Here is a 24,243-nt window from a genome sequence, read left to right on the forward strand (position 1 = left end):
AGTTGTCTTAAAAGGAGCTGTTTTTCGAGCTTTATTACGGGAGAAAAATGTCCATAGAACTCACTGGATTTAGACCGTATAATTTTCTATTTCCAGTCTAACTTGAAGCCAATAAACTGTAGGTAACCTCAAATAATAATATGACATTTGGATTCATTTCTTACACATTTTAGGGATAACACATCTCCAGTATGACTTGCGGCCCTTAGAAAAACCGTCTCAGAAGAATTTGAATTTGCCTATCTCAGTAACAAGCAATCATTTCGAAATTATTTGAAGTTGTATTTTGTGTTAACATATAGATGTATTATGAAAGGTACATGGACATTGATTTTTCATTGTTATCAATGCGAGAACATCATTCCAATATTTAGCTGTTCGGATAATTTGCGGACACCCTGTAGACGTGCTATGATATTTTTGAAGACGGCAATGGATTCAGCAACCCTGAATTTAGCAAATAGCGATATTTTGGTGCTTGAGAAAAAACGTGTTCCGCAGAGTTATCCAACAAGTGTGATCATCTTTCAAGTCTCACTTAATCGAAATTCACGCGCAATACAAATGGCATCTTCTTGAGCGGAAATCACTAGATCAGCTTAATACTTGATGAACTTCTTTTCAATTCTCAACGAGTATTATAACGGATTTTTGAAATCTATCCAGTTTTCTTTAGCATTTATATTGTGAGTATCTTTGATTGCAGTAAAATTGGTCGCCGAAGTAGATTTTTATTTGACTGTCACAATATATCTGACCTAAAGAATAGTATCAAACAATTTTGTCCTGTTAGTCGCTTTGCGACGTCTTCCCTTACGCGTGAACAGCGACTAGGAGAATTGAAAAAATCCACCGTATGATGCTCAACAAGCGAAACCCAAAACTCTAGTGTAAACAACAGATAAATCAAACTCGGCAATCGTTTATTTATGCACATCTTGAAAATCTTTTTTTTTTTCTATTCGGTGGTTGGTCAGCACTCATGCGGCCTCGATTCATTCATAATTGTATTGTTTGGTTCTGCTGTCCAGCAAAGATTTCGGCCGCTCTAGATAGATTTCATATGTTTTTGACATTCAAAACATTCTATGTTTTAGATGATTCGTTGACTGTGCGTGGATGAGTAGAATTAGTAGGAAAATTTGAGTTCGAAATAGCGTATGCTCCACGATTTTATGAGTTATTCGTAAAAATATGATACTTTAGATAGACACAGTTATGAAGCGAAGCGAAAGATATAAACAGTTATAAAGTGCATCCAAAAATTTGTTGGATCTCGAAAACTTATTTTAACTGTAATGACCTATTATACTTAATGACCATTTCATCAAGATGTTCAGCTTTCCCCTTTGGCTCCTGAAATCAAAACTGCAAATGTACGCATAAATAACAAATTGCCGTAAACTAAATGAAAAAAAAAATTTCATATTTTTTTTTAAATAATAAATAACTTCTGTATCAGCGTAGGAGAATCGGGACAGTATGGGATTCTAATCAATTTTTCCGAGAAATGAGAGTTAATGCAAGTGGTAACGGTAATAGTCGTTTGTCGCTTTTTCTCTGATAGTTTATATGAGCACTGTCACATTTTTTGAGTAGCCCTACAAAAACTCCATATTCAATCTTCTGTTCTAGTTCGACTGCCAAGTAAAGAGTCGATTTGAAAATCGCTTTTTTATGAAAACTAGAGTAATAAGATGTAAATTTGTTTACCATTTCTCTTCTCAGAATGCAAGGTTGTATAACTACCTAGCATCCTGGAGCTAAAAAAATTGCACCTCGTCGTCTTTTTTCGCAGAAGATAGGATCGATGAAGAAAAATAAATCATGCGACTTATGCCCTTATTCCAGCACATGTTTGAATTTCATTGTATTCTTTCATATGAAGTATCAAGAAATTTCAAAATCATAGAGAGGTATTATCTTCCAAGGCACCATCGAGGCCACAATGAAAACCAACTTTTACTATGGTTCTCTAACTCGTTATTGAGTTATGGAACATCGAGTAAGGGAGAGTTAACTGTAGCGTATCACCCTACTAAAACATGATCCAACTCGTCTGGAGCCATTCCTGAATATTTTTTACTCACCCTTGAGTTCAATTAACTAACAATGTCGATCTGTGACCGCCATTAAATCCATGTTTTGGCAAAAAAAAATTCTTCCAAACCAAAAGAACTGCTTTATGTCTTTAACCTCTACAGGCCAATTAGATATCTAACAAACCGGTGACAGACACTTGATCGATGAACCCGACAGCGTCAGGTTCGCCAAATATGATTTGAGGAAAATAATAAAGATAACACAAAATTACCGGCTCCATTTGGCAATGAAGTGGCCTATAGTTGGAATGAAGCGGAATCCTTAAATTCATGCAGCCACTTTTATGGACACTCTACCAGTACCGCGTCCATCAGGCAGCCTGTCTCATTGCCTGTCAGTTAGTCTAAAGTTAGAGCTTGTTTTCAAATCATTCCTCAAGGGCATTCCTAAAATAGCTTTAATGCTATTCGAAAGCCTTGATCCTGGCAGATTTGATTTCTATTCGCATTCGCAGAGCAACATGCTAAACCTGTCTTAGTCACGACGAGACGAGTTTTCAAATAGTTGAATACCGGTGCGATACTGATACATTTATTATATATAGACATAGGAAGTAAAGTTTTTTTTTAAATTCTGTCTTTCCAGTTCTCAAGAAAGGATTTCTTCGATGAATGACCGGATGAAGAGTGAACGCGGAGGAAACTTTAAAAGTAAGTAGAAATTTTTGTATTAAGGTAATGTGTTCTTTTCATATTTGAGAATTCATGGAATGTCTATGTAACTATGTATCTTATTTCTAAACAACCCATTGAATGAATTATAATTCTTGGCGCACTCAAACAAATCTGCATTAGGTGGCCCAAAACCGTTAAAGTGCAAAAATCCAAAATATAAAAATATCTAGGGGAGATTGCTGATGACCTTAAAATAGGAATTTCTGTGGAGGTTCTCAAAGAAGGAACTCAAGAAGATATTCTTCGAAAAAGTCAGGAAATAAACTGAAAAAATTCATATGCTTATTTCTGAACAATATCTGCAGAATTTATTTGAAAAATTCTTGCAGGAACTCTTGGAGAATTTCATGGAGTAATTCTTGGAAAATCTCCTCAGATAAAACATAATCAATAAAGAAATAGCTCGTGAAAGGAAATTTGAAAATCATTAAAAATCAGGAAAAAATCTTCAAATATATTGGTGGAATACTTTGAAAAAATATCTGGAAATTTTTTTTGAGAAATAGCTGTGAACACCATTAAAGGATTTTTTAAATCATTATTTACGAATACTCTTAACTATTTTCGTTTTTTTTGTGGGCTTCGTACCAAGCATTTAGCCACATCGAGTCAAGAAGTGTGGGTTCGATTCCTGCTCAGTCCGGAAATCTTTTCGTCAAGAACGTATTTTGATTGTGCCACTGGGCGTTGCATGCTAGCCCGTTGTTTAGTGTGGTGCTTCCTTCAAAGAGAAATCGTGAAGCATTATCGTGACGTTGTCTTTTTTTAATATGAAAAAAAAAATCTCCAGAAATATCTCCAGGAATTTTGAAAGAGGCTCTTCTATATATTTTTACAAGAATTCCATCGAAGCTTTTTCCAGGAATTTTACCAGAAATTCCTCCAAGACAACCTCTACAGTGATTTCACTAAGAATTTCGCCAGATATTCCGCCAGGGATTTCTCCAGGATGAACTTTTGATTGCTACCAGATTTTTCAGACCGGTTTCGATAGACCTTCAGAAATACTTACAACATTTCCTCCATAAATGCTGCCAGAATTTGCTCCAGGGCTCCCACCAAGGATACCTCCAAGGGTTATTTTCGACATTTCTGCCGGAAAATTTCAACAGGGATGCTTCTACAGAATTCATGAGGAATTTCTTGAAGAGCTCCTGCAGTAATTCCTTCTAGATTCATCCAGTAAAATATTTACTAGGTGAACATTCTCCAAGGATTCCCCCAGAGATTCCTCCAAAGAATCTCCCAAGAATTCATCAAGCGATTTTTCCTGTTATTTCTTTAGGAATTCCTTCAGAAATTTGTCCAGAAACTCCACCAATGATCCCTTCAGAAAATCCCTTCAGAGATTAATTCAGAATGTCTCAAGGATTACTCCAGATATTTCACTAGTTTTTTTTTTTGAAATTTCCCTAAAGATACATGCAAAGATTCCTCCAGGAATTATTCCGGAGATAAATTCAGAGATTCTACTAGAAATTCATCCAGGGATTCCAGCAGAATTACTTCCAGGCAAGCATGGGAAAATTCACTCACTCACCCGAACGCTACCGATAAAATATCTGCAAAGTATCTGCTGCCACCGAATGTTCAATGACTGCCGAACGCTACTAGGGTGAGCGCAATCCTGACGAATCGTAAACGATTGAGATAAACCGAAAATGAAAAGATAAACGGAGCGGAGAGAGCACCTATCCTCTCTTGAATTGGAGACACGAAAAAACGCGTTCGCCATTCGATCACTGAAAGCTTCCTGCGAAATGTACAGATTTTACGTTCACTGAAACATTTCGCATTGTGTATTACCAGTCAGTGAACGCTCTTCAGCTCTCAAATAGAAATGCAACTCGTGCGGAATCGGATTGTAAAGAATCATTCGCTACAGCAATCGGATGCCTTCGGCACAAGGAGTCGGTAGTGAATCATTCTGTTGCCGTTTTTGTCTAACTTGTCGCTCGACGAACAAGAAGAAAGCGCATTGGAAATTGAAACACTCAGCTTGGTCGGAGAAACGGCAATCTCGCTCTTGAACGCTTGTGGATGAGAGCGAGAGAAATGCAATATTCGAGTGAATGTTTCCCATGCTTGCTTCCAGGGTTTCTACATAAAATTACTTACGAATTTCGTAAGAAATTTCTTAAGAGTTTTCTTCGTGACTTTTTCTAAGAAAACATCCAAGAAAATTGCTACATGAGTTACTCCAAGGATTTTTCCTGGTTAATTTCTAGAATCTCTCCAGAAATTTGTTATGAGCCTTTTCATTGAGAATTTCATCCAGAGATTCCGGCATGTAATGACACTAAGATTTTTTTCAGTAATTCCGCTATATTTTTTCCAGATATTACTCCAAGAACTCCTTTTCTCAAGATTTGTTTTGGAGAATTCTTGGATGAAACCCTGGAGCAAACTCATGAAAAATGTATGGAGAGATCTCTGTTAAATTTCATGAAGGAATTTGGTTTAATACCTGGAGAATTCCTTGTAGGATTCTCTAGAGGGATAGCCGAGGAAATCATTGAAGAAATTCCTGAAGAATATTTGAGGCATGTTTTGTAGAGATTTTCGTGAAAAAATTCTTGGATATAATTTATTAGGAAAGTGCTGGAAAAATGTCTTTCAGTCTTCTTGGAGGAATCCCTGGAGGAGTATCTACAGAATATCTGAAGGATTTCCTGAATAAATTTTTGAAGGAATCACTGGAGGGATCTCTGATGGCATATCTGGAGGAATCCTTGGGGATATACTTGAAGAAATTTCTGAATTGATCCTTGGAATCCCTGAAAGAATCACTGTGGAGGTTTTGCAGGAGAAATACCTAGAGAAATCCCTATAGATATATTTCTGGTACAGTTGCTGCAACATTCCTTGGAAGAACTCATAGAGAAATTTAGGAAGAAATCCCAGAAGAAATTTCCGGAAGAATCCATAAAGAGATTTTCCTAGAGGTGCTCATGTAGAGATTTACCAAATGTAATCCCTTGAGAAATTCTTAGAGTCAATTTGGGTAATGCGGGAATCTGGGAAGGAATTTCTAAAGAAATTCTTCGAGGAATCCACGGAAGAGTTTTCAGAGGGCTAAAACGAATCTTCAAATAAGTTTCTGGTGTAATCCCTCGAGGATTATCTGGGAAAATCCTTGTAGTAATTGATGTAGCGATGAAGTAAACTATTTAGGGATTCGTGAAGTATTGTGATAATCATAGAATTCTTGTACAAACCCTGCATTTATTCCTTGAGCAATCACCGGTAGAATTGCTAGAGCGAACCCTGGAGGAATTCCTGAAGAAATCTCCGAAATAATTCCTGAAGGATTCTCGAGAGGTCTTTCTGAGGATTCCCTTGCGTGTATACTTGAAGGAAATCAAGAAGGAATTTCTAGAGAAATATAAATAGAAATCCTTGAAGAGCTTATCCTAGTGTTACTTAGTGTTAGCAGTCTATTTTACATATTCAACCCCTCTGAGTAGAATCTCAATAGAGAGAATCAAAAAAGTAGATCTGAGTATTGTACCTTTTAATTTCGCCCTCATTACCTATCTTTTAGCAGATGCACGTATTTCGAGTACCATTTTTAGCCTTCTTCAGTATCAGTTACTCATATTCATTCATTCGTATCCCTAGATCAGCTCCTGAAGAAAGCCTTGGAAACACTTCTGCAAGAATGCCTGTGAAGATTTTCATGTAGGAATCCTTGGAGGAGGAGCTTCTAGAATCTCTAAACAAATTTTTGGAGGAATCCCTGGCAAAAATCCTGGCAAAGCCCCCAGAGGAATCCTTGGAGAAACTGCTGTATGAATCCCAGTAAACATATTACTGCAGGAATACACGATGGCACTCCTGCAGAAACTCCTTGCGAAATCTGTAAAGAAATCCCTGTGGAGATTTCCCTATAAGAATCCCTCGAATAATCTTCGAGGAATCTCTGAAGGAACTCCTGACAGAGTTCCGACAGCAGTTGTTGAAGGAATGTCCGAAGCCTTATCGAAACGGGTAAAAAAATCTTGCAGCGATCGATGCAGTAATTCCTTAAAGACTAGGGGAAGCGCCCTAATTTTCGACCCATTCATACGTTTTGTGCCTACTTTGTATGAAATTCCGAAAATCTCTTGAATTATAAATGAAGAATTATTGTCATAGGAGCAATGACGCAGGAAACGCCAGAAAAAATCCTGGACGAATCTCTACTGAAATTTCCTGAGAAATCCCTTGTGGTATTTTTTTTTTTTTTTGAAAAATACCTGGCGGCATGATTTCTCGTTTCACACTACAAATCTCGCATAACTGTTTCCTTGCGTAAAATTTTCATGAAAGTCATCGATAATAAAAACAACATTCTTGCATTTTTTTATGACAGACCTAAATCCCTTCCAAGTACTTGAGAGTATTAAGTGTTTTTCCACGTTGCATTTATCTTTCTTTTTTACGCCTCAATGATGAAAACATAAAACCTTCATTCACACCCTACCACCAACGACAGATTTAGTACTTCTTGAGACTTTGCTCCCTTTCAGCAGCTTTTCTCACAACTGCGATCCTTTCCGAAACAAAAACGTACCGTCTCCCTCACGAACTGCGATCATTCCTTTGCCTAGGTACCATATGTTAATGCACTCGCACACGACTGAACTGTTTTTTTTTTTTGCTTGAGATCGTCACTTACAGCTCTGTGCAAAAGTTTAGGATCACCCACTAAAAATATATAAAAGCGTTTTTTTCCATATCTCTGTGATTGAAACTCTCTATGATTCATTCGAAAAGCGATGGGTTAATCGTAAGAATTCTGACAATATTTTTTTTTTTTTCAATTTCATTTAAATACTAATTCTTTTCTAAATTTGAATTAAAAAAAAAATCAAAATACTCACGAAGCCATAGGAAGTTTTGATTTGACGTGTAATGCCAGAAATATAGACAAAACACGTTAAAGTATTTTAGTGGGCGACCCCAAACTTTTGCACGGGATTGTACATTCTAACGGAGTAATAATAATTGCAATCGTTTGATCTCTTTCACAGAAGATGGCGAAACGGCAAACTCGACATCAATGACACCGACGGCTTCGGCGATGACAGGTCCGTCGCTCTCCCCCGGATCAGCCGGGAGCTCTGGAGGGGCTCCATCAGCAAATGGCGCTGGCGGCTCCAGTGGTCTTGGCGTTTCCAGTGCCTTCCAAACTTCTTTGGTTGGCTCCGCCTCGGTAGCTGCAGGTCTGTCACCGTATTCCATCAGTCCCCACAATAATCCGGCCATGTTGGGTCAACCGTACGCTACGGAAACCAGCGGCTTTGGACCCATCTATCATCACCACCATCACCATCATCACGGTCATAGTCCACTTTCGACACATCATGGATCGTACGTGAGTTCTTTCGATAAATACGACAAATACAAAATGGCACCACCAACACCACCGCATCATTCGAGTCATCCTACGGCTGCACCCAGCTATACGGGACACTATCAGGGGTTCTACGGTACTCCGACCGGCGGACACCATCAACTGATGAGGCAAAACAACGGTTGTATAGATTACGTTCAAAGATAGAGTTTATGAACAGCTTGACTATTTATTATTTATGACTCTTAATTAGACTGGTCCAAATGCGAAAAAATTATCGACACGCTCCTTGTATTTGGTTTGAAGAACTGCCTCTGAAAGTTCCAGCTCAATTCGTAGACCCAAAAACTGGCTCAATAAACTTGAAGTTTGATAGCATATACAATTTAAATTACATGATAAATCGCACGGCTTTCACTATGTCCTTCAGCATATTCGGTAATCTCACTCAAACAAGGGTCATCTTTGACACATACCCCTTTCCATGACAAACGAAGGGTTTTAGAAAATGGTCAACGAAATGGTGGATAAGGTGTTTAGGCCTGAATAAGCCCTACAATCGTTAAGTCAAATGCGTAAGTTCGAATAACAAACAAACTGAATGGAACTTTCATAGATAATTCTTGTAAATCAATAAGAAACTGATGGGTGTTCCCGTGGTATACTATGATTTCGTTTATATCTCAAACAAACCTGGGCCACTCTACTGTAAAATTTTCCGACCAAAAACTGTAGTTGTTACGATAGTGTTCTAGTGGTTTTAAATGGATAACTGTTTCAGTGGATTAACTAAACCAAAGATAGAAGTGCCATTGCCATAGGATGTACGAAATCTCTGTAATTTATTTCTTAGCAATACATCTCATTTACAAAAATAAAGAAGAAAAAGAATATGATTTATTGAATCCGAAATATGACCTTCTACTAGCTAAAAAAAATACAATGGGCTACCTGCTCCACTCATTTTCACAGTTGTTTTTTAGAAGTAAATTTATAATGTTTATTAACCGCAGGACTTTAATATTATAAAAATTTATTGGCTTCTTTCGGTTCTGTTAATTCTGTCGCTCGCTTGCGATTTTATTCATCTCGTCATTTCATCATTTTCGTTACTTGTGGTCACTTGTGATTACTTGTGGTAATAAGTCAATTTATATAATTTTTAAAATATGTACAAAACTTTTCTATGTGTCTCCAGTTGAGTGATGACCAACAGAGTAGAGGCGCTACGCAGAGCAAAACCCATTGGTGCTGTGATTCCGACTGTAACACTGAAGTGTTACAATTTGTTTAAAGTTCAACGCTCCGTCATCGTAATCATCGTCATCATCGAAAATTCAAAAGCAGTTTTTCTGTTCAAATGTGTTCACTGTGTTTCGGTTGTAGAATAGAATACAGTGAACATAGTTTCCTGAAAATGTTCTTGATTTTGAATGAAAAAACTGCTTTTGAAAATTCCGAAATCAATGACGGATCCTGCCCCTTAAAGATCTTGGACCATGGCGATTCCTAACGATTCAAAACGAATTGATATGGGCCATACTATTAATAAAATAGTATTCATCCCCATACAATGAATCAAATTGTCAACGAAACAGACGAAAACCAAACATCAAAGCTCCCTCACAACAGTTTGTCTTTACTTTTGCGGATAGGGATACAATCAAAAGCAAAATTGTCATGACAATCACAGGGCGCAGCATTGTTGCAACCTTTTCAACTCGCGATTAATCAGTTATTTTTAACACAGAACCAAATTTATTTTATAGATGCTGTTCGATATTGTTTACCAACGCGGAGAAAGTTCTCGAAAATTGCAATGCGAAGCCCAGAAAATCGCTGCGCACGTGATGGGCGATCATTGTCATATTCTGTTCAATTGGTGATAAAATGATGTTGCGGAATAAAATTGTTGCAACAAGAATAGGAGATGACAATGTCTTTGTTGCTACGTGTTGAGTGACAATTGATTCACTATCCTTATATATTTTTTTAACTTAGGGTGGATCCGAGAAATCAGTTCAGTCTAACTTTTTTATTTTCAGTTCTACGTGAGTGTGGTCTTCAGAAGAGTTGCAGAAGAAGTAATGATACACATTCTTGATGAACATCGCAAGTTTGTAATTCTTGTAATAATGAAGTTATAAGCTAATTTGAGTGAAAAACTATGAAATTTTTAAATGTCCATAACTCATGGAGTTGGTTGGATAAAATTTTTCTTTAGGAGGCCTTTAAAAGGCCATACAATAAACAACTTTTGCTGCAAATACTGTGAGAATATACTCAACTAGGGTTGTCATGTCTATTACGGCTTAAACCAGCCGACGATGTTTTGAAAATACCTGAAGGTCGTAGACACAAAAGTCAATTTGGACAAATTGAGATGTAACATTGTGAAAAAAAATAGAATCGTTCTGGTGGGCTTCGATCCCACGACTACCAATACGCTAAACTGGGCTCGTGAACCAACTACGCCACAGAACTGGTAACGATTCTGCAGCGCAATCGGCCAACCTGAAACCAAAGTCCGTCACGACCCCATTTTCTCCTTCACAACCCTACACCTCCTTCGGCTCTCTCAGATGTCCAATTCGACTCTCCTAAGCGTGCCTACGAACAACAGTGAGTGATTTTATTTTTAGCGTCGCACTGTTGCCTTGTTTGTACCACACTACTCATAAGCCAGAGAATGTTTTTTTTGTAAATTGAAGAAACAAATACTTCAAAAATACTCTTGAGAAATTCGAAATTCACCTGTTACTCACAAGATTTTAAAGTGACGGCGTGCTGGCTTCAGCAAAGCTATAGGTTTTAGCTAGATCTAAAGCTTTTTCATAAGGAACTTTATGGACAAATGTGAAACAAAAAATGTAGAACTTATAATACATTTTACTATTAGTTAATACAAAATTATTCAAGTAGTAGCAATATAATTGTACTCTTATGCTATCAATAATTTTCCAAACCTGCACAGTAGGGTGCGGCTTATTTTTCAAATGTTCTCAAAACCAAAAATTCGTGTGCTCTACTGAATTCAAATCACATTAAAAGAGAAACCTCAAAATCTGAGCCAAAAATATTAACATTTTGAGGTGGCGCAAGCGTCTTGAAGTTGAATTTTCAGGTTATAAAAAATGACCTTCAGTGAAGTACACATAACTTTGTTATTTTTCAACCGATTTCAAAACTTTTAGCATCAATACCTTCAAAATTAAATTTGTGAAAACTTTGTTGAACATCAAATTTGTCTAAAATCAAAACAAGTTTTAGTTAAAAGTAATTTATTTCAAATGTTTCCTCATTTCACTAAAAATGTCAACTTTGTTTGACCATAACTTCATGATTACTCAACCGATTCCAAATCTTTTTACATGCTTTTGAAGCTTATTTGATTGTTTTTAAACCTTTCATATACCACATTTCACTAAAAAAAATGTCTTGACCAAGTCATTCAGCAAAAACTGCACAAAAACATTATTTTTTAACGAAAAATACCAGTTTTGGTTAAATTTTGGCAGTTAAATATTGTCTCTTAAGCTCAAACTAATTTTTCTCATTTGTTAAACCTTTGGGAAGGACTTTGCAACAATTTTCAAATAATTTTGAAACAAAATTATGTTTGCATATGTTAAAAAATATATGCACTATTCAACTCGTTATTTGGGCAAGATGCTTTATATATTTAAGTTTTATACAAAAAATGCTATTTCCGGCAAACAAAACTTAGATAATCCAAAGAAATTTGATTTTTTCATTGAGAAATCATGTTTTTGGATAGTTTTTGTTGAATACCTAAGTCAAAACTATTTTTTAGAAAAAATGTTGTATGTACAGTTTGAAAACAAATAAATTTGCTTCAAAAGTATGTAAAAAGATTCGGAATCGATTGAGTTTTAATTAAGTTATTGTCAAACAAAAAAGATTTTTTTAGCAAAATGAGGAAAAATTTGGATAAAAGTATTTTTAACTAAGACAAGTTTTGATTTTAGACAAATTCGATGTTCAACATAATTTTTATAAATTTAATTTGAAAGAAAATGGTGCTAAAAGTTTTGAAATCGGTTGAAAAACAACAAAGTTATGTTTACCTCACTGCAGGTCATTTTTTATAACTTGAAAATTCACCTTCAACACGCATGCGCCACCTCTAAATGTTAATATTTTTGGCTCAGATTTTGAGGTTTCTCTTTTAAAGTGATTTGAATTCAGTAGATCACACGAATTTTTGGTTTTGAGAACATTTGAAAAATAAGCCGCACCCTACTGCACAGTTTTTGATAAACTTGGTTTCTTCAATGTTGTTAGATTATTCCACTATTTCCAGGGTACACCCAGGACACTTGTATGTATTCGGTCACAATAATAGCAGTCACAATGGCGAAACATTTAAAGTTTCTTAAGTTGCATTGGCACTATTTTACATTTTGAATTATATGTGAATTATACCACTGAGTACTGATAAAATAATAATAAAATCGTAATACCATACAAAGCTTACAAGTATATGGAATGGACTAGCAGACATCATGTAAACGCGCTTCATATCAAGAGCTTGAGATCAGCTTGCCATGAGCGCACAAAAATATCCGCGCGCTTAAGCACGTGCTATGGCCAGACACATTTTTTTAGATCTCATGTAGCAATGTACTAGCTCAAACGATCACATCTGCACTGGCTCATGCGCCGTCTCATGAGAAAATCTCAATGTGACAGCGCATTTGAGACTCGCAGGCGATAGATTCAGAAGCAAGGGAAAATGATTAAACCATAGATTAAACTGCCCACAACCAATTTAAAAGGCTGACATTTTCATTCAACGCAGTTGGGATTCTAGCACTTGTGCTTACCACCGAAGAAGCATAGTCATAGACCGAAGCCGTGTGCTGCCGTAGGGTTATTGTACCAGGCAAACATAACTGCATGAAAGTACTCCTAGTAAGCGCATGTGACGAGCCTCACGAGATCAATGTGATATAGAAGAGGTGAGGAGAAGGTCTGTGTGTGATTGTATTAGTGCAGTGAAAAATCAAAATGAACATTGAGGGGAAGATGGGTGACGTCATACCGTTCCAATGGAATGCTAAGAGTGAGTACAAAACGTTCCATATCGTGGAACAAGCTAAGATTAGATCGAAAAAAAAAGCAGCACCTAGACTTAAAAGTCGTACAAGTATATTCCAGGAATAAGTTTGTTGGCAATCAATTCGCGATTTAAAATACTTTTTTTTCATTTTCCCTTTCAAATTGATTAAGCACTACAGCACTACATTCACGAATGCATCATCTAATGCAAAGTGTTAGTGAAATTCATGTACACCCATTATCTGCAAGTAATCCGCGGCTCAGTACTTTACGGTTTCACTTATAGAATTTCATCTTATGCATTGTAAAAATCCATCCTAAAATAAAACAAAAGTTAAAAGTAAATTACATGAAATACCTCGAGTGCCATCTTCCCGTGCTGATATTTTTTCGTGTTATTGTTTGAGTAACAACACACTAAACAACCTTGGTAACGAGAGGGGGACTAGCAACGCAGCCTTAGAAACTTTCGATAACGAACTGTATGACGTCACACATAGTCATAATGCAAATGGTTGCTGTGTTAAAACACAATCAGTGCACTAATACATACAAACAGTTGTGTATTATACAGAATCATCTCCTCACCTGTATTATAGCACATTGTCACGAGATGTCTCATGAGACTCGCTCACTAAGATATATTTTGTACGTATCTGCATCTCGTGCTTCACATAATCTGTGAGATGTAATATGAAATATCGCATGGCACACTAGCTCATTTAGGTATTACATGAGAAATACGACACCCTGAGGACTAGTGATTTACGAACTTAATGTTTCATAGTAATAAATATGAGGTGACCTGAATCGTATCATCATTTTTCCATATTTTGTTCTCACAGTGTTGCCTATTATAAGGCCTTTCGGATGCCGCTGAAAGAAAAAAAAATATCGAACCAACTTCATGAGTTATGGGCAGTGCTGGGAATGGTAATAGTAGTAGGCTTCAATTTCGCGAAAATCACGTGGCTGTACAATAGTTCAAAAACGTGAATCTCATCAAGTAGCCTATGTTGGTTGAATGAATTTTCTAAATCGTGAGTGTCATGCGGGAAATGCAGCGGGAACATTTTTCTACAGTAATTTTGGGTTGCCCTTAGCAACGGGTGTTTTGCGATTTTCAAGGCTCTTTGCCTACAGCAGCGGTAGGCGTGAGCCACAAATTTCATCAAACAAAAAGTTTGAGTCCAAATTTAAATTTAAATAAGAGCCTATTCAACATTTTTCATAGAAGATGCAACACATTTTTTCTTGCTAAATTGCCGATTCGGACCATAGTGCAGTGTGAGTCAGATTCTAAATAATGTTGCTATCGCTGGAGATTGAGATTTAGTACATATGAGTCCAGCAACAATGAATTAAATGATCAAAATTTTATTGCATTCGAAAAAATTACTTTAAATTCTATCTTAAGACGATGATGTATCGAAGCCAAACCTCAAATTTTCAAGGGCACAAATCTGAAGAATTGAACATCCATTTGAGCTGAAAACTTAATCGATTGGTCATAACCAGCAACTTACCAATCGATTAAGTTTTCAGCTCAAATGGATTTCCGGTTCTCCAGATTCGTGCTCTTGAAAACTTGAGGTTTGGCGATTTATCTTCACCTTAAACATATATTTAACAACAGTTTTTTTTAATGGTAGCTAACTTATTATTTTGAATAATCTGATGGGTCTCAAATCATATATTGCTATATTGCGGGTTGCAAGGAAAATTAAGACCAAAACATTACTTCCAAAATTTCAGTTACATTCATTTTTTGTTAAGATTAATTTGCCTTGAATTGGTTGAATCATAATCTGTCATTTGAATCGAGCAGGTGTGCTTTACAGCAGGTGAAAAAACGACAATTTGATTTAAATTTTAAAGTTGAAATTTTTACATTATAGCGACATTTTTTCAGTTAACTCTGAAATTGAGATGTAAGAATTTGTCTGCTTTTCCAGCACAATACAAGTTTGAGCCAACTTTTCGTAGGAAAATACTGATTTAATTTTGACTTTGATACAACAATTGCTCCAAATATCGATTGTTTGGAAGCAATTGTTGAATTAAAATTCAAATTGAATGGGTTTTTAAAATTACGAGCTTCCTTAAATAATATTTTAAGAAAAACGTTCAATATGTACTTAACTGTGAAATATATTATTGAAGTAATGTGTCCCTCATTAACCAGCCTGTCCTTATTCAAAAAACTACATAATATAAATAAATTTAAGTTTATCGCCACTTACAAGATAATTCAGTGAAAAACTTTTTCGAATTTTCCAGCAGTGGCGATTCTCAATTCTACATGCTCCACGAATTCTTGACTTTTAGCAAAAAATTTGCATCTATCATGTAGGGCCTTGTTATCAAAGAAAATCTAAACATTGAGGTTACGAATCGCCTCTGCAAAAAAGTTCTCAATAATATCGTCATTTGATTCTCTTTATGATACGTTATCGTCCAAAATTTGTGCATTTTAACTCATATCTTGGATTATTCTTAAATAATAAGGTTTCCATGCCTATACTATCTATACTATCTCTAAAAGTTTCAATTGGAATTTTATTTATATGATTTGTTGTTATTTAACAATACTGTTACAAACAAAATTTTCAATCTTGATTTGTAGGTATTTTGATAAAACATTTTTTGGAATTTTGCCTACTAAATTTTTACTTGAAGTTGAACCGTGATTTCGGGTGAAATTGATAATTTTTCACTGTTTGTCATGTCTATTATCTATAATGTTTTCAAAACCAAACAACTGGTTGAAGGAAAACTAATACGACGATGAGGTTCATTGGCTCATGTACCGAAATTTTCATACAGATGAGAATTTAGTGCTGAAACTCGCCTATAAAATAAAAAAATATCGGGGTGACATTGATTACTTGTAAAACGATCACTGTTATTTATGAAAACAACTCTACATATGATAATAAATCTTCGAGCTGTTAAGTGGAATACCTATAAGTAGATGAAAAAATTAGTACTATATCATTTAATTCCACTAGAGATTGTATCTTTTAACAGATACGCGTAACAAAGTGGTCTCTCGAGGTTAGATTGAAGGAACACTTAGCGGGAATAGGAAAAGCTCAGAAGACTTTGTTACATAAGACTTCAAATCTAAGGTGGCAGAACATGTCTTTTCCGAGAGTCATACAATTACGACGGCTGATATCATAATTTTGTGAAATGTTTCTTCTCTTTGGAAATTGGATGTGGCGGAGTGTCTGAATATTTGCGAACAGGTACCGTAATCCGGGGTAACATTGATCGGTATGATCCTTCTCGTAAAAAGTCCGAATCATCATTTATTTATGAAATATTTTCAAAGTATGAATGGTGCCTTTCTTTCTTACATTCATAAGCTAATGAAAATTGAGGTTTTTGCGAAAATCGCGTTTCGTTATTGCGTATTATGGATGACACTTCCGGAGATTCATGTCTCACACGAGTTCTGCGATGGTGCTCATAGGGAAGTGCGATTGTTATTAAAAATAGCATCGCCGAAAACGATTCCGTTGTCAAATCTTCCATAAGTTTATTCAATTAAGCATCATTAACGATTTACTATGAAGAATGCAGAATTAGGAAATTGCCTACCTTTAGGCGTATTGCGCGGCTCAAAGTGATTTTGTTTTTGAAATAACTCAAAAAGTTAGTGACTTCTAGAAAGATTCGCGAAAGATGTGAAACTGGCAAAATGTACATAATTTAGGAAACTATAGCGGTGAAATTGTAGTTTGATTGTCTATTCACTGCACTTGAACTTTTCCCCTTTCGATAATTTAACTATTCAAAAAACGCAAATTTGTAGAAGACGAAACTTCACCTCATGCAAAACCACACACTGTATTGATTACGCCTGTGTTTTTGTTTATCAAAGTGATGGGTGCATCTGAAATCGAAATCAAAACACGGCGAGAGTAAACGGCGACACTGCAAACAAAACATAAACAAGGCGTACATGGCGGGCTTAATTGAAACCAGAATAAAAACACGGCGCAAAAGTAATAGGCGACACTGAAAATAATATCGATTACAGGCTCATAACATTGGGCGATACTGGCATTCTTGAGTGCGTTTAAGGCGAAACTTTATAATATTTTTTTATTACGAAATAGCTAGGAAAATTGAAGGAGATGTGTGTGGTATTGATGGGGATTTTGGAAATAGGTTTATGAAATGTGTATTGAAGTGAAATAGTTAAAGTTGGAGTATATTTTTTCCAATAGGGATTAAAAATTGCACATGAAAATTTCATTGGTTATTTTCTCATTGTTATTGATTTGTCAGATAGGCCCTTATCGCGAATCCCTCTCGACTTGTAAGAGTTTGGTCTTCATATTCGGCTTCAGGGGCCATGATTTAAGTAAGCAACGACATTTTCAATATTACCGAACGTTGTTTACACGGGTGATCAATGTTACCCCATATCAGCTAAATCAAAAAATTACTTAAAAATTGATCACTATTTTACAACTTTTTGTTGTTTTACCCTTGGGAATTCGAATATTGTCAAATAATTTTCAACAAAATCAGTACTCCATTGATCTTTATCAGTTTATGTAATCGACTTTTCATGAAATAATATTTGACATATGATAAAAATAGTTTTAATTTCAAAAAATAAAAATGACACACTGGGGCGAAATTGATCACCTTATAACAACGCAGATTACAAAATAATAAAATGTCCGTATTTACTGAATCAATATCTCCTGAATCTGAAAATGAGGTCAAAATTCTTACAACTCGAGAATTTGATCATTTTATTGCAAAATTAATCTTCGAAAATCTGCCTAATACGCCTAAATGTAGGCAATTTTCCTTGAAATAAGCAGATATTTTTAGAATAAACGTTTTTTTTTATGAGCAAAAAACTACACTTGCTATGCTGTATGATATCAAAAATGGGTTCAGGAGTTCATACATAAGCTTACACAACATTTTAAATACTCAAAGCTGATATGTACGCACAGCACCAGTAGATTGTTTAGCACCGACATTTCCAACGGTATTGCTCACACCTTCAAAAAGTGTGAATATTTCTATGCAAAACTGACCCTAATAAAAATGAAATAGTGCAACACCATCATTAGACATCCATAAACTAGAAAACATGGAATGTCTGTGGTGCAAACGAAGCTTTCAACATCCTTTGGAGGACATGTGCTTTGGTATCGATCTGATCAAATTCGCCCCACTGATCAATTTGCCCCCGGATTACGGTACTCAAATCTTTTGAAGACAAAAATACAGTATATAGTCACGAGCGGTGGATGCCAGTGATTTAAAAATATAAAACTTGCGGCCAGGCTTGATAGACACTCCTCTGCGATGCAAAGAGGAGGCGATTTTGCCGTTTTTCTGAGGAGAAAAAAATAAACTCAAAATTTTCAACACAGATCCTTAAGCGATTCGAGTGAGAGTGCAGAAAAATGCAAGGATTTTTTCAGGCACTCTCTTTCTCTCGTTGCGATGCTCACCATTACTCACTGTCCTTATTCAAAAAACTACATAATATAAATAAATTTAAGTTTATCGCCACTTACAAGATAATTCAGTGAAAAACTTTTTCGAATTTTCCAGCAGTGGCGATTCTCAATTCTACATGCTCCACGAATTCTTGACTTTTAGCAAAAAATTTGCATCTATCATGTAGGGCCTTGTTATCAAAGAAAATCTAAACATTGAGGTTACGAATCGCCTCTGCAAAAAAGTTCTCAATAATATCGTCATTTGATTCTCTTTATGATACGTTATCGTCCAAAATTTGTGCATTTTAACTCATATCTTGGATTATTCTTAAATAATAAGGTTTCCATGCCTATACTATCTATACTATCTCTAAAAGTTTCAATTGGAATTTTATTTATATGATTTGTTGTTATTTAACAATACTGTTACAAACAAAATTTTCAATCTTGATTTGTAGGTATTTTGATAAAACATTTTTTGGAATTTTGCCTACTAAATTTTTACTTGAAGTTGAACCGTGATTTCGGGTGAAATTGATAATTTTTCACTGTTTGTCATGTCTATTATCTATAATGTTTTCAAAACCAAACAACTGGTTGAAGGAAAACTAATACGACGATGAGGTTCATTGGCTCATGTACCGAAATTTTCATACAGATGAGAATTTAGTGCTGAAACTCGCCTATAAAATAAAAAAATATCGGGGTGACATTGATTACTTGTAAAACGATCACTGTTATTTATGAAAACAACTCTACATATGATAATAAATCTTCGAGCTGTTAAGTGGAATACCTATAAGTAGATGAAAAAATTAGTACTATATCATTTAATTCCACTAGAGATTGTATCTTTTAACAGATACGCGTAACAAAGTGGTCTCTCGAGGTTAGATTGAAGGAACACTTAGCGGGAATAGGAAAAGCTCAGAAGACTTTGTTACATAAGACTTCAAATCTAAGGTGGCAGAACATGTCTTTTCCGAGAGTCATACAATTACGACGGCTGATATCATAATTTTGTGAAATGTTTCTTCTCTTTGGAAATTGGATGTGGCGGAGTGTCTGAATATTTGCGAACAGGTACCGTAATCCGGGGTAACATTGATCGGTATGATCCTTCTCGTAAAAAGTCCGAATCATCATTTATTTATGAAATATTTTCAAAGTATGAATGGTGCCTTTCTTTCTTACATTCATAAGCTAATGAAAATTGAGGTTTTTGCGAAAATCGCGTTTCGTTATTGCGTATTATGGATGACACTTCCGGAGATTCATGTCTCACACGAGTTCTGCGATGGTGCTCATAGGGAAGTGCGATTGTTATTAAAAATAGCATCGCCGAAAACGATTCCGTTGTCAAATCTTCCATAAGTTTATTCAATTAAGCATCATTAACGATTTACTATGAAGAATGCAGAATTAGGAAATTGCCTACCTTTAGGCGTATTGCGCGGCTCAAAGTGATTTTGTTTTTGAAATAACTCAAAAAGTTAGTGACTTCTAGAAAGATTCGCGAAAGATGTGAAACTGGCAAAATGTACATAATTTAGGAAACTATAGCGGTGAAATTGTAGTTTGATTGTCTATTCACTCATTTCTGAGTTAACTACCAGAGATGTATGTGCTGTCACAATCGATGTTTCTGTTGGTGACCTCAACAAGAAATACGTCTATTGTTCGGTATATTTACCACATGATGAACCATCCCCAACGGATGACTTCAAACGAGTTGTCGTACACTGCGTAACAAAAGGCCTTCCGCTGATTGTGGGCAGTGATGCCAATGCTCATCACATCATCTGGGGCAGCTCGGATATCAATTTGAGAGGCTCCAGTCTGATGGAATACTTAAGTAGTACAGACCTTGGATTACTTAACATAGGCAATCGCCCAACCTTCATGGTTTCTAATAGAGAAGAAGTGTTAGACATAACGCTCTGCTCGAATAGAATCAGTCACGAGTTGACGAATTGGCATGTATCAGATGAGGAATCATTATCTGATCATCGCTACATCTTCTTTGAACATTCAAATGTAACTGCGCAGACTTTGCGTTTTAGGAATCCCCGGTCAACAAACTGGGAACTCTACATTGAATTGGTTGCGACCAAATTTCATGGATATTCTCCGTCCATTGAAAATCCAAGTGATCTGGATGATGCCGTTGATACTACAACATCCTACATTATGGAAGCTTTTGAAGAAGCATGTCCTCTGCGGTCTGTAAAGACTACAAGAGGGACCCCATGGTGGAATTCCGATCTGACTAGACTCAGGAAACAATGTAGAAGGAGTTGGAACAGACGCCGTTCAGCTGGATCAGAGTCGTTCAAGTCAGCTCGCAAGGCTTACAAGAAGGCTCTTCGTTCTGCTGAACGATCCGGCTGGAAAAACCTTTGTACAAATGTTTCCAGTTTGAGTGAAGTCAGTCGGTTGAACAAAATTCTTGCAAAATCTAAGGATTTCCAAGTGAACGAAATTCGCTTACCTAATGGTGACTTTACTTCTTCCGATGAAGAAGTTTTAGAATGTTTATTCAATACACACTTCCCCGGATGTGTGGACATAGCATCTACGGATGAACCAAATGTCTTTTCATGTAGTTACGAGTCTCTGGCCTCGGCTCGCAGTATCGTAACTACTGAATCGATTCAATGGGCACTTAATAGTTTTGCTCCTTTCAAATCTCCAGGAGCGGATGGGATTTATCCTGTTCTGCTCCAAAAGGGATTTGAGTTTATCAAACATGTTTTGAAAAAGCTACTTGTAAGCAGTTTTGCTACCGGGTACATTCCCAAATCCTGGCGTGATATTACTGTAAAGTTTATCCCAAAAGGAGGACGTGCGTCGTATGAGGAAGCGAAGAGTTTTAGACCAATCAGTCTGACCTCTTTTCTTCTGAAATGTCTGGAACGGATTATCGATCATCACATCCGTGATGTTTATTTGGCAAACATGCCTCTTCATGTGAATCAACATGCTTACCAATCTGGAAAGTCCACTGTGACTCTTTTACACAAAGTTGTATACGATATCGAGAAAGCATTCGCTCAGATGCAATCGTGCTTGGGTGTTTTCTTGGATATTGAGGGTGCCTTTGATAACGTGTCTTTCGATGCCATATTGGAAGCCGCACGAAACCATGGGCTACCTACAATGATTACCAATTGGATTCATCAAATGCTCAAAAACCGACATCTCTTCTCGACATTGCGTCAAGCAGCGATTCGAAAATTGAGTGTTTGCGGATGCCCCCAAGGGGGAGTCTTGTCACCACTTTTGTGGAATCTCGTAGCAGATACGCTATTGAGGCAACTCAATAATTGCGGTTTTCCAACTTATGGATTTGCCGACGACTATCTAGCTCTGATAGTTGGTATGTGCATAAGCACCCTATTCGACCTGATGCAAAGTGCTCTTCAGGTAGTCGAGAGTTGGTGTCGCCAATATGGCCTTTCGGTTAACCCGAATAAAACATCTATTGTTCTTTTTACGGAAAGACGAAACCGCGATGGAATTCGACCTTTACGTCTTTTTGGCACTGAGATTAATGTGACTGATCAAGTAAAGTATGTCGGAGTCATTCTAGATTCCAAACTTTCATGGACACCTCACATTGATTTCAGAGTCAAAAATGCTTGCATGGCCTTCGGTCAATGCCGGCGAACCTTTGGTAAAACTTGGGGCCTCAAACCCAAATATATCAAATGGATTTACACAACAGTTGTTCGACCAATATTGGCATATGGATGTCTTGTGTGGTGGCAAAAGGGCGAAGTGAGAACAATCCAATCAAAATTGGGCCATCTCCAAAGGATGTGCTTGATGGCGATGTCTGGTGCGTTCTCTACAACTCCCACAGCAGCGCTCGAGGCCCTTTTCGACGTTGCGCCACTACACATATATCTTAAACAAGAAGCACTTTCTTGCTCTTACCGTTTATGGGTACTGGATCTACTGGAGAAAAATTCAGTGAATCGTAGATCTACACACACTTCGTTGTTTCCACTTTTGGTGAATTGGGACAAAATTGTCCTTGTTCCAAGTGATCTCACAATTGCTTGTAACTTTCCTTACAGGACATTTATCACACAATTCCCTTCACGGGAAGAGTGGACGTCTGGCTATTTGGAAAGAAGTATATCAAACAATATAGTATGTTACACTGATGGCTCCCTTCTTGAAGGTAGAGCTGGTGCAGGAGTATATTCTCGTGAGCTAAGGCTGAATCAGTTTTACTCACTTGGTAGAAACTGCACCGTTTTTCAGGCGGAAATATTTGCTCTTATGTGTGGAGTGCAATCAGCACTTCAACAGCGCGTAATGGGTAAAGTCATATACTTCTGTTCAGATAGTCAGGCTGCTATAAAAGCTCTCGCTTCGGCCAACTCAAGCTCGAAGCTTGTTATCGCATGTCGAACTCAAATTGAGGAACTGAATTCAGTCAACTCTGTAAACCTTGTATGGGTACCTGGCCATTCTTCCATCGCTGGAAATGAATTGGCTGATGAGCTAGCTCGCGATGGAGCATCGCATGACTTCATTGGCCCTGAGCCGGCTATTCCAATTTCGAAGTGCTGGGTGAAGCTTCAGATAAACTCTTGGGCGGCAACTCAGCACAAGCAATATTGGAATAGTTTGGAGTCGTGTCGTCAAACAAAATTGTATATTACTGAGCCATCTCCAAAGGTGGCGAAGTATTTAACAAATCTGTCAAAGCAGAATTGCAGTCTCTTGGTCAGAGCGTTGACAGGCCACTGCCGACTCAACTATCACATGGCAAATATTCAGCGTGCTGACTCATTTGTGTGTGATAGTTGTGACTCCGATTATGGAACTTCGTATCACCTGATATGTAACTGTCCAGTTTTTGCGCAAATGCGATTCCAATTACTTGGTAAACACTTATTAAGTGAAACTGAATACAGAAGCCTGAATCTTCAGGACATCCTGTTATTCTTAACCCGCTGTGGTAATGAGCTATAGGCTCTCTTTACGCTCATGCGTTTTGCAGTGCCCTTTTTAGGGCGCTGTTCGAACCCATTGTGGTATGGAGCTACATGCTCTCATTTCGCTTATGCGATCTTCCCTCTTCAAGGGACCCACTCCTATTTCCTCCCATCTTTTCCTTCCCTTTCCTCTCACATCGGGTAGATGATGAAATAGGCTCAAATATGGCGATGGCACAAATCTCCCAACTGGTGGGGAACGTGCCTTTGGAGCCGGCCTTCTGATACCTGAAATTGTAGTTTGATTGTCTATTCACTGCACTTGAACTTTTCCCCTTTCGATAATTTAACTATTCAAAAAACGCAAATTTGTAGAAGACGAAACTTCACCTCATGCAAAACCACACACTGTATTGATTACGCCTGTGTTTTTGTTTATCAAAGTGATGGGTGCATCTGAAATCGAAATCAAAACACGGCGAGAGTAAACGGCGACACTGCAAACAAAACATAAACAAGGCGTACATGGCGGGCTTAATTGAAACCAGAATAAAAACACGGCGCAAAAGTAATAGGCGACACTGAAAATAATATCGATTACAGGCTCATAA

At 36.8% G+C, this 24,243-nt stretch overlaps 1 protein-coding gene across 2 annotated transcripts in view; it reads left to right on the plus strand.

The window, feature by feature from the left end:
* The window catches only part of LOC5571092 (T-box transcription factor TBX1-A), a 92,423-nt gene extending 83,429 nt beyond the window's left edge, over positions 1-8,994 (plus strand). For both annotated transcript variants that reach the window (XM_021850999.1, XM_021851000.1), the window contains exons 7-8: positions 2,689-2,753; positions 7,793-8,994. In XM_021850999.1, coding sequence (XP_021706691.1) covers positions 2,689-2,753; positions 7,793-8,322 — 595 coding nt within the window. In that variant the 3' untranslated portion in view covers positions 8,323-8,994. The remainder of the gene's footprint in view (positions 1-2,688; positions 2,754-7,792) is intronic.
* The last annotated feature ends 15,249 nt before the right edge of the window (positions 8,995-24,243 follow it).

This window comes from Aedes aegypti, chromosome 3 (genome assembly GCF_002204515.2).
Source record: "Aedes aegypti strain LVP_AGWG chromosome 3, AaegL5.0 Primary Assembly, whole genome shotgun sequence".
In the NCBI taxonomy this organism is placed as follows: domain Eukaryota; kingdom Metazoa; phylum Arthropoda; class Insecta; order Diptera; family Culicidae; genus Aedes; species Aedes aegypti.